General features: G+C 34.5%; 1 protein-coding gene across 1 annotated transcript in view; it reads right to left on the minus strand.

Annotated features, from left to right (window-relative positions):
• LOC111501843 (protein amalgam) overlaps positions 1–12,297 on the minus strand; it is a 335,770-nt gene extending 323,473 nt beyond the window's left edge. Inside the window, exon 1 of the mRNA XM_074172070.1 lies at positions 12,117–12,297. Within this exon, the coding sequence (XP_074028171.1) occupies positions 12,117–12,159 (43 nt within the window). The 5' untranslated portion in view covers positions 12,160–12,297. The remainder of the gene's footprint in view (positions 1–12,116) is intronic.
• Between the last annotated feature and the right edge of the window lie 469 nt (positions 12,298–12,766).

The following is a 12,766-nucleotide window of genomic DNA, read 5'->3' on the forward strand; positions in this document are numbered from 1 at the left end:
TTTTAAATTGTAATCATTTCTAAGTATCTGTTAGCCACAGCAAAGCAACACCCAAGTTAGTTGGCAACATTGCTATGGTCGGGTCACAGATCATTATATTTCATGATGTCGAATGTCAATTGAACTTGAGCTTTGGCATTGGCTGGTACTACGCCTGTACGAATTGATCAACTGTCATTTGTCAACCTCAAATTTTGATATTCTCACATGGCCGGCGTTTTTCCTCTTTGAGGAACAACAAGTCGTTCAAAAAATATGTATCATTTGTGATGTAAAATTTTGTTGTTCGTCTTCAACATCCTTTTTTATTGTTTCTACAAAGTAGATATGTTGTGTCCACAATTAAACCATTCTGCCGCTTAACCTCACATATACTGTAAGTTTTTTCGACTATTGTCTCTTTATAGATCTAATCTATTTCCTTCTCCATATTGTACCATCTCTGATGATGATGATAAAGATTGTCGAAAGCTTGGAATCTGTGTTATGAGAGTACATTGTTTTGGCCTGCTGCACACACAAATATTGTTTCACTCATTTCCTAAACAAAAAGACTACCGGCAAAAAAGTTATCGAATTGCTTGAAAAGATGATAGTCGATTGGCGAGAGGTCTGGGAAGTATGGTGTCTGAGGCAGAAGCTCAACCCGGTCAATTTTCGGACGGTGATTTGTGAAACGGGAGTTGTACATCTTCTGTAGACCATTGTTGACAGCTGCTGAAGCAATATTCGGTACATCTCGTCGAATGATTTGGCCAGGTAGCAAAAATTTATAGTAAATCTCAACAGCCGCTGACTACCATACAATTACCAAGGTCTTTTCTATTGTGATTGTGAAGTACTGAAGGTGTTTGATTCATCCAATAGACAAGAGATGGTTCTGATTAGTTCTTCTGTATACGAAGGTCATATTCCTCTACTGAAATTGAATACGAACTCAAAAAAGTATTACAGAATCCAAGTTTTTATGAATACAAGTTTATTTAAACTCGTCATTGCCAAAATTGACCATGACAGTGGCTCAAATTGCTAAATTGCCGAAAACAAATGTACCGAACATAATATTTTGGATTCGAAAAATTAGACGAATCAAATGAAAAAATGCTTCCAGTGCTTCGCATCTGTAAAAACGTTAAAAAAATATATTATTGAAAATATATACTGCTAAAAATACATCCGTTTGGCGCATTGAATAATAGTTTCTCCAACATTTAAATTGAAACATATTCACAGGTTATCATTGAGAAGTCGATAGTACGCCTACATTGAAGTAGGTGGTTTCTAGCAATCCATGAAACTACATACATTCTCAGCGAAGCCCATAACTCAATCTAAAGGTAGATTCAATAAGTGGGAAGACAGGAAAAAATAAATTGCTCTAGGTTTTGTCGGCACACACCCAATTTGTTTGAGGCTGTAATGTCTGGTCGTTGGAGTCCAACCCTTAATTAATGCAAGAAGTTGCCTATGATTGAGTTGGTTCGAAACAGAGAACCCTCATTTACATAACTGTTTATTGTGAGAGTTTGTTTTATATGCAAATTGGAAGAGACGAACGCCAGTTGTGTTTCATTTTCAGGCATATCTGAAATTGAAAATACGCACGGCTGATGATATTAGGCTTTCAACGTTCACTTCAGAATGGAAATGTTCATCTTCAGAGAAAAATATAGACGACTGGTTGATTGAGATTTGTAAATCGGCTACCAACTATTCCCTGCAAAGTAGAACATAAATTTGTCAGTAAGCGAATAATGTGCACAAACGTAATGAAGACCAAACTGGAAACTTCGATTCAAAAATTGTTGCAAACTTTCTCTAAAGGAAAGGACTGAGTAGCCCACTACACCTGAATCAATTTGATCTATGATCTATTTATAAAAATATCACATGTTTTGTTATCACACTAGCTTTTTCGTAGTAAATAACAGACTGGAAACTAAATCCTATATATATATATATATATATATATATATATATATATATATATATATATATATATATATATATATATATATATATATATATATATGTGTTGTTTTTCCGGGTGTTCATCCGTTGTGTACTATTCGATAGTCGACGTTTCGCCATCATCTCAGATGGCATTATCAAGACGAGTTACTGCTTCGCTTCGTGAGGTGTAACTGATGTTAGGTTCTTCTTGGTTCTTCTTGTGGTGTTTTTATATGGTTTCGCTTGCGTAAGTTGTATGGATTTGTTACCTGTTTTTCCACCTGAGGGTTGTTGATGGCTTTTGGCAGTTCTCCTACCTGTTTTTCTACCTGAGGGTTGTTAATGGCTTCTGGCGGTTCTCCTACCTGCGATGGTTCATTATCAATTTGTGGTTGTCTTTGGGGGTTGTTTTTAATTATTGTTTTCCAAATCCTTGGGATGTTTAGTGAGTCATCCCTTTTGTTGATGAGGCCTTGCTTTTCGATTTCGATTCCTGATTTGTCGAATTCTTGGGTTTTGCACTTGTGCTATCTGTTTTGTGGACTCAAAATTAATCTTGTGACCTGTTTATACATGGTATTGAAAGAGGGTAGAGGAGGTTTGTTTTGTTCTTATCGAGTTTTTGTGCTCCTGGGTTCTGGCAAATATACGTCTGTTGGTCTGACCGATATATTGTTGACCACAGTACTCGCATGTGATGCTATATACTCCTTGGTTTTCTAGGGAAATTCTCTCTTTCGGCACTCCTCAGTTTGAGGAGTGCCAGAAGATGACAGTACTACCAACTGTCGAAAGCACTCGCAGATAATTAATAGAAGATATAAAGCTTCAAATCCTTTTTGTAGAATTTAATATTGAAATACTCAAAATAAAGGAAAATTAGTTGCATCAAGACTCAGATTTTCACCTTCCACAACCTGAGGAAGATTTTGGCTTCCGAAACATTAAGATAAGTACTGTAATATTTCTTGGCAATTTTTTTTTGTGAAAAATACTTTGATTTTACGCAGTAACCTCGAGATAAACTGGAAAATTTGCCCTTTCTACACTTGTATAAAGGTCTCCATTATGATTTTCATATTTTTCAGATTGTGGAAGGGAAAAATAGCCAAATAAGGTCGATAAAACTGATTTTCTTCCACAGAAAATGACTTTCGTTGAATATGACTTGAATATGTTGAACTTGTTTTCTTATTTACCTAGCTCATATGACGTTCCAAACTCAAATTCAAATTATAATTATTTATTAACCATAGATCACAAAAGTGATGTAAGGATCGTCAATTGAAAGTTATAAAAATATACATGGTAACAAATACAGTACATATACAATATTGAAATACACTTCAATCATAAGATAAACATATTCACATATATATGTATACTTGTGCTGCACTGTTTCGGATCTTTGGTGTATTAATGAATATTACTGTAGTTTTTTCCAACACCAAACCGTTATTTTAACACCTCGACACGTGTTTTGATCACCATGTGATCATCTTCAAGATCCTCTTGTCGTGTCGAGGTGTTAAAATCAAATCAGTTTGATCTTCTTCTTGAAGGATATTTTAATATTTTCGTACGTATGCCTCATTTTTTTTTCAGTTGAGATTATGATCGATTCAAGTTCCCAAAAATTTTTTAGATTCTTGTGGTTCCTGGATGCGAGTTCTGAATGTTCTGCCGGTTTGACCAAAATATATTTCAAAACAAGTTCCACAATTTAATTAGTATACTCTTTAAATGAATCTTCTCTTGGTATATTGTTTCTCATTCTACAAGGATAATGTGTATCGAAAATGAATCTGGCTTAAATTTTTAAAGAAAATTGCCATTTAATTCAAGTAGTTTTTTCATTTTTATCATTCAAGTGACAAAAATATTCTCAATCATTTTTTAATTACAAGTTCTAATACTAATTTTATGAAGTTATCAAGTAGGTAATGTATTTTTGTATTGAAGCAGACAAGTTTCAGAATTTATTCCTGTTCATGGTTTCGCTCATGAAAAGGGTAGGGAGAAAGCTTCAACAGTAGAGATAAACATCATGATACATAATCATGTCTTGAGTAATGAATAAAGAAATGCGTCTTGTATACCACATGCCCACCCACGCTTTGTAATTGATTTTCCTTCAACATACACGTACAACGTCGAAGTTTATTAAAATTGGTTCTGAGAAAGGTTGTGACCCAGTCATTTTAACCACACCCTCAAGGAATAATCAAAATATCCTTGCGATTGGACACATTTCAACCTATATTAATGAATGAGAGAACCATTGCCTTTTGATTGTGAAATATGTTTAGTAATTAGCGTGAAAAAACGAAAAAGGTGACGTTAGTTAGTCAGTGGAGTTGGAGTATTTATTTTCATATTTGGCGGCTCCAGTGCCAAGGATTCATTAAACATGCATCTCTTGTAATTTCCGTTGCTGGGTTACTTAAGCATGATATGTGGGTATGATCAATAATCGGTACTACTCCTTCAATTACTACTTAATGCATTACCTGTTGTTTTAAGTGAGGTAATAATAATAATGAGAATCAGTAATATACACCTTCGCGCAAGCCTATAAGCGTCATGAAGTTATTGTCTCTCTATGAAATGAATCTCTAGAGTCTAGAAGCTCTATATTTTTGATTTCTACTCCTCTTTTTCTATAAAAATAATACATTATTTTCGAAAAACCTGATAACTCTAATTGAAACAACCATGAATAATGAATTGTCCTGAATTCACTTTTCAATGTGTTTATTCGATCTACTAAATGTCTTGAGAAGTTAACATTGATATTCGTTCCCTATTAATTTTTTTCCCTTTTTTTCAGAAATTTTGAATCTTTTCTCTCACTGAAGGATGGATAAAACCTCGAAAAGAAACATTTTCTGAACAATTATCTTCTCAAGAAAAACACTATATCAGAACACCTGAAGTAGAACACTCTTCTCGACGCGTTTTCCACAAACCAAGTTGTCTTCATCTGCAGGTGTACAATAACATATAGTTAGTCTACTGATCAAGTGTGTGGGACCTGTGACTGTACTGCATTCATTCTGAAAGAGGTTTCAGTTGTACCTTTTCCATACACAAAATGAAATTTTCTCCAAAAATAAAGAAATTGAATAGGTAATATGTCACTATTTTCGGATTCGAATGCCGACGACTTTTGGAATTTCTTCCGGACGTTTTACTAGGGCGAGTGGCTAGCTCCTTTAGAGGTTTATATATTCTGGATTACTATCTGATGACTAAAAAATACGGTTTCGTAACGCGTATTTATGTGTCAGGTAATTTAGAGTACCTGTACCTGTATCAGGTAATTTGTCGTCAGCATTCATTGCCTCGTTTCTATCTGCTATATTGCTATTTGCTATCCTCGAACTTGAACAGCATAACAGCAGATAGAAAAGACAAATTACCTGATCCAGGTACAGGTACTCCAAACTACCTAACATATACATATATGTTACGAAACCGTATTTATATACAATGGATAGGTAATATGTCACTATTTTTAGGATTAGAAGGCCGTCAACTTTTGGAATTTCTTCCGAACGTTTTGCTGGTGCGTGTGGCTAGCTTCTTCACAGGTTTCGTAACGTGTATTTATGTGTCAGGTAGTCTGTGGTGCGTGTACCTGGATAAGGTACTTTTTAGTCAGCATTCATTGACTCGTGTCTACCTGCTATCATGCTGTTTGCTGTCCCCGAACCTGAACAGCATGACAACAGGTAGAAAAGACAATTTACCTGATCCAGGTACAGGTACTCCAAACTACCTGGCACATACATATGTGTTACGACACCGTATTTATATTTGCTATCCTCGAAGTTGAACAGCATGACAGCAGATAGAAAAGACAATTTATTGAATTCAGGTACAGGTACTCCAAACTACCTGGCACATACATATGGGTTACAAAACCGTAATTTTTAGTCATCGGTTAGTACCAGAATGTATAAAGATTGAATTTATGCACTTCTCAAATTATAATGAAACACTTTTAACAACGAGCATAAATACCAATTTGATTTATTATTCATATTTATGTTTCAGATGAAGTGCATTTTATCTTAGGGGCACTGTGAAAAACACAGATAATTGACCCTTCAAAAAATATCATTTATTTAATTAGAAAGGTCCACACACAATCACCATGATATACTATAGTATAAACTTCAAATCTTCAGATTCAATAGCGAAATTGATTTTGTATCTTTCTAAGAGCCTAATGTAATCATACAGGTATATATGCCAGAAATAAATAATTTACTGAAGCATTTTACAATGAACTTTTGACAGATAATGAATAAATTGAAAATGTTTCACAATGTAACTTGTTAAATTGGTCTTGGTAATTTAATTTCCAATAAAAATTACTTGTGATCGAATAAAAGAAATGCATTCCTAATATGTATCTATTTCTGACCAATGGCAACTCAAAAAGTAGAGAGACAATACCATACCACATTTAATATTTCATTTCAACTTTTACGAAAGATTTTTAGCTTTCTCCTTCTTCATCTTCATACAAAAATGTGGAAAACTACTGAAGGAACGAAGAAAGCGAGTGCAAAACAAAGCAGAAAGTCAAAAAGTTTTCTTCTCCAAAAACTAATTTCTTCTAAAAATATTCCTCTTTCAATTCATTCCAGTATTTTTAATATACTGTAACTGGGTCAGGAGTTACTTTTTTTTAAATACTGTGTAACTGATGAAGTCGACTGAAAAACAATAGAAAGCATAAAAATACGATCTCAAAAAAAGAAATAGAATTTCCAACAACAAAAAATATCTTTTAAATATACAAAGTTTATGATATAGATGGATTAATAAATTATTTTTTCTTAGTACCCGAATTTACATAAATAGTGTTTTTCTTATTTCTTATCTACTCATTTCACCAAAGTTGGTCTATGTATTCAATAAATTAAGTTGACAATATAACCTAATTAACATCAATTCTATTTTGCTCAAGCAAACATATGACTATAAATCTAGGACAATAAATTACCTCCTCAGTTATGAATGAAATGATAAATATTTTACATTCATGAATGAAGAAATATTTAAATAGAACCCACGCTTCATAGTGGTTTGTACATATTACGCAAATGATAATTAGGTAATCCATTAGTTAAGAAGCAACGAAAACTCAGACTGTCAACACATTAAGTTGATAATTTTTTCAGATTCTTAAAATGTTATTAGTATTACACCATAAAGCATATTTATCAATTATCTCCAGGTCGTCTATTCGAATATTCTTGCTCATTCATTAATCAGACTATTTATTCTTGATTGAGTCCGAACAAAATAAGAAATTCAACACCGATACTCGTATTTGAAAATTGATAAAGAATTCAAAGACACGAATTTAATGTTTAATTCATATATGATCTACACAGAATACTATTTCAGCTTGTCGAGTTTCTAAAAAATTTAAAAAAATTTTTCCTGAAACTCAGGTTACAGATATACTTTATTGTAATTAAGCTCAGATTTATTGAATGAATGAATTGAATGTTCTTACGATATACTTCAGGGTTTGTATTACAGAGCCCAAAAGCACGGTCTAATAGAGTATTGATGATTCCTCTTTTAGTCGATTGATGGTGGTTGGATTCGTGGTTAAGATATTGTCCCGTGTGAGTGGGTTTTCGGTAAACATATGTTTCTCTCTTAGTGTCGGTCCTATTCACCAAAATGTCTAAGAATGGCAATTCGTTGTGTATTTCCCTCTCCATTGTGGAAGTAATGGAAGGTCTCATGCTGTTGATGTGTTTCAGGAAGGCGTCTAGTTCAGTATTCCCATGGTTCCATATTATGAAGGTGTCGTCAACATTTCTCAACCAGACTCGAGGTTTCTTGTGGGTTTCTTCAATGATCAGAGTTTCAAACCACTCCATATATATGTTGGCTATGACTGGTGAAAGTGGCGATCCCATTGGCAGTCCCTCATCTTGTGTAAAGAATTCTTCCTTCAGTTGGAAATAACAGTTTCGTACACAGCATCCTAGTAATTCCATGATTACTTCTATAGGAAGATTTTTTCTCTCTTTCAGGTTCCCGTCTTCGGATAGCTTTCTCTATATGATTTGGAGTGTTTCTTCGACCGGAACATTGGTTTAAAGGCTTTCCACGTCGAAACTAATTAGTTGATCTTCCTGTGTGACCTCAATTCACCCTAGTAGTTCGACAAAATGCCTTAACTAAATAGTTGCTTGTTATTGTAGTCGACGGTTTCGACATTGCAAACTGTTTACAGAGGCAAAACTCCCAAACCTTTTGATCTTTCCGCCTGCCGATGGGGCATTTCGTTGGTGAAGTCTTCGAAATGTTTTTCTTTCGACAACTGAAGTTTTCATTTTGTCGAAATCGACAAAGTTGCTGTTGTGTTGTAGTTTTGTTTGTTTGGTAGAAATTAGCCTTTATGGATTTTCATTTCTTCGCTTGTTCAACAATATTTATTTTCAGTTTTTTTTTCACTAAGTGGAACTTACTTTTTTAATGGCACGTGTGAGTGTTAAAAATGTCTCAAATTTCCTCGTTCCCAATAAATGACTAGAAACCTGTTTATGTGAACCAACAAGGTTATCATCTATATGAAATGTCTTTCAGAAAATCCATTAAAATATCGTGCAACATAAACAAAATTATTTGGACTTTCAACACGATACCCGATGCATATTTTGGGAGTTCGTTCACCCTAATTTGATGTTAGTCATCAAATTAAATTGTGATTATTCACAGCAGAATGACATGGTAGAGTAAGTCGTGTCTAAATCAACGGGCGTGATGCATTTTTATTGTTCGATGGAAATGGAATGTAGCACAGTAGTTTGAATAAATATTTGGAAGATTTTTGATTCTTCGTTTGGATAACGGTGATCCTGATTTTTTATCCAAATTATAGTCACATTTACCTAGATTATCTCTTAATATGAACAGTCTCAAGAGAAAGGGTTGGTAAATGTACATATAAACATATATAATATACAGATTGCGAGTTTTGGTGTATGATAATAGTCCAATAAAACGAGGATTCAAAATAAAACCCATGCATGTTGAACTTCTTTAGAGGGTAGGTAATAATTAAAAACCACTGTTTTGGAAATATCCCGAAAACATAAAAAAATATGAATATGAAATATGAAACTTTTGACGCACTTGCAATAAAAACCGAGAAATTTGCTATGAACGATTGAAATTTATAGCTCAAATAATGTGAATTTTTAACTTTTTTTCATCACATCTACCAAGTCTAAGTCTCAGAGATGTAATTATTGTTTTATTGATTTATTCAAAAGTTATACGTTTTATCAATAGAGACCGTATCGTTGACAATTTGTCAACGATTTATGTCAAAATTTATGTCGATAGTTTATCGTTGACAATTTGTCAACGATAAACTACCGACATAAATATCACGACTTCCATCAGAAGCATCAGAGAATTATAGAACACCCGTAGGGTCTTGAACAAAATAAAGCCTCTACTGAAAAAATTGACATATCAACAAACAGAGAAAATCAGGGCCAATTTTTTTCTCAAAAGGAAAGGGGGGTTTTGCAACAATTTCTGAAAGGTACTTCAATTCTTTATGCAAAACTGTTTTAAACAACAGTTCATTTCATCCGCTTCCAGACAATGAAGAAGTTTATTTGCAAGGTCATTCCTTACATTATGGATTGTTTCTCGGGTAATTTCGTTAGAAACACGTCTCATCTATCCATGAGCTACGAAATAGACTGCGGATATGTAACGTATACTTTATATTTCAAGAATCCTCACAAAAAACTCAAGGGGATAATATCAAGTTATCCAGCCGGCCATTTCTAGAGATCTGAACTTAATTTACAAAATCATTTCTCACAATAAGGATTGTTTCGCGGGTAATTTCGTTAAAAGCGCCCCTCGTCTATCCATAAGCTCCGGAATAGACTGCAAATGTGTAATGTATACTTTAGATTTCAAAACTCCTCACGAAAAACTAAGGGAATCATCTCAGACGATCTAGCCAGCCATTCCTAGAGACTTGAAGTTTATTTGCAAATTAGTTAGTCATAATGAGCATTGTTTCTCGGGTAATTTCGTTACAAGCGTCTCTCGTCTATCCATTAGCTCCGGAATAGAATCCAGATGTGTAACGTACATTTTAGATTTCAAGAATCCTCCCAAAAAACTTAAGAGGGTCATATCAGGTGATCTAGTGGGCCATTCTTAGAGATCTGAAGTTGATTTGTAGATTAATTCCTCACAATACGGATTCTTTCTCGGATAATTTCATTGGAAGCTACTGTCATCTATCCTCAAGCTCCGGAATTGACTCCAGATGTGTAACGTATACTTTAGATTTGAAGAATCGTCAAAAAAACTAATGGGGATTATACGATTATATCAGGTGATCTAGCGGGCCATTCTCAGAGGTCTGAAGTTTATTTGCAAATTTATTCCTCACAATAAGGATTGTTCCTGAGGTAACTTCGTTAGAAACGCCTCTCATCTATCCATGACATCACTAGATCACGTGACATGATCCCGTTAGATGATTTTGAAGGGATACGTGACAGCTGAAGTGAACGATACACAACCGAGGTTTAATTTGGAAGTCGGGCAAGGGAAAAGCTTGCAACGGAATAATCTCAGTAACATTTCTCAACGTCAGAAATGAAGTGGTGAACAGATTAGATTCAGGATTATATATTTTGAACATTGGCTTTCTAACTGATCGTCTTGGGAAGCCACGTTTGTCTTTGACGAGGGAGAGATACCATTGACTTCACTTTTAGGCTCGTCTTCTTTAGGACAGTTCAGTGGTTAAGTCTAGCACCACTGATGATACCTTGGCAGATTGTAACAGGTATTGTCTGGAATTTAATCATCATGAGGTATTAAAATGATGCATTCTTCCGACATGAAAATGTACAAAGAAAAACAGAAAGAAAGAAATGCATTCATTCATAGACCAACTACATGGTATCGAACATATCAATTTATACCTAATATGAGAATTATCCAAAGTTCACAAATTGAAAAAGTAAGTATAGAATTTGAACTGTTTGTGCAGATTTGAAAGACTCAGCAAAAAGGCGTATTCTGCAGTAGTGAATTTTGTTGATTAAATTCGTCCATATATCAAAAAGCGGGCGCCCAAAATAGATCCTTGAGAGGCGCCAAAGTGTATTTAAAGATATTTATATTCAACCCCGTCAGTATTGACTTTTTTTTGGCGATTTTGCAATAAGAAAATAATCAGCAAAACGACTGTTCCAATGAAAGCTATGGATGAGAAAATGTTCAGTAATATCACCTGGCTAACCTTGACGTTGCTCTAATTATAACGTCACGTCGACTATATGCACGGGGGTGTGGGAGTTCAACTATCAAATCAAAGATAATATTTAAAAGTTTTTCAAACGTTCTTCCAATTGAAAAATCATTAGTTTTCCAGTTGGAAGAAGCTGTTGCCTGCTCTCATTTCAATATACAGCCGAAGCTACCGGACCTAGAATCCTGAAATATGCAGGTAGGTTCTTTGTATAGCGTAAATAAACATCAAGAAAGGAAATCAGGAATTTTCACCCCCCAACAAGGGGGAAAATAGGGGTTCAAAGATTTTATTGGATTTCGTCAATTTTCAATTTGGAAAGCTGAAGTTTTAGGTTGACAAAAAAAAATTGTTACTATTTTTATAAAATGGTCTGTCACGAAACTGAATGTGACAAACCAAATTCTACTCGGTCGAAGCAGCGGACAACAACTAGTAACTAATGAATTTAAAAGACTGTTGAATAATTTTTGAACACTTCACCACAACGCTCGACAATTTATGATCATGTCAGATTATTAAGACAGCATTACTTCTGCACAAATATTGATAATTCATAAGACAAGCGTACCCTGTAATGCCCCACTAATTTGCCATGGAGTAACTCAAATATTTCTCCTCGATTTGAGAAATCCAGGAATTTGGATCGTTGCCCGATTGCGAAAGCAGGTGCACGTTTCCGAAGAATAAAAAAAAGCAATATCCGATGTTTATTTATACGGCATTGTATACAAATACTATCACCGGTATCTCTGATTCCAGCAGGCACGTTTCGTAGTATGCAGACCCGCTGTCGTTGTTTACATTAATCAAAATTCACGAAACTCACCGGCATAAAGAAAAGCGAAGAAAACGACCAAGAGTATCTTCATTGTTGCCTCGTTGAATGGGGTCCTTCACTTCACTCGAAACTCGACCCCGATATCACTGTTTCGAAAAAACAAACGATTTTATCACGAGTCCGAAGGAAGATTTCGGTCCAGATAAAACAAGAGAACAACACTAAATTTTGCGTAAGTTCGCGCTGCCAGCTCAGAGTATTTTTGAATAGGCGGCTGCGCAACGTCAAGATCTACCTATTCGCAGGAACAAACTTACAACGATCATAATACGATATTCGAATGGGAATTTCTAAGCAATTCACATTTCTCTCGTATGCCACTTTTTCTTGTGATTGTACTGGCAGCAACTGGCGTGTTATTTTTCATTTTCAAACATTTTTTCAATATAACTGTGATGAACACCTACAAATTATTAATTAATTTCATCAAATTAGGTGTGACAAAAGAATAAATGGGAAAAGTTGAAAGTCCAGTAGGTAGATGTTGCCACTGAAAAACGGTTTTGCTCCTAGTCGAAACTTTTGTTGGAAGTGATAATAATAATAATAGTTATTGTCTTTATTAAAGAAAAATTAAATGGCTATATAAATCACAATATGATGGTGTAACCCTCTTTTTTACCCAATGGCTATCCTTA

The sequence above is a fragment of the Leptinotarsa decemlineata genome, unplaced genomic scaffold (assembly GCF_025532065.1).
Source record: "Leptinotarsa decemlineata unplaced genomic scaffold, Ldec_3_MD MMD2_tig00000035_RagTag_RagTag, whole genome shotgun sequence".
NCBI lineage: Eukaryota > Metazoa > Arthropoda > Insecta > Coleoptera > Chrysomelidae > Leptinotarsa > Leptinotarsa decemlineata.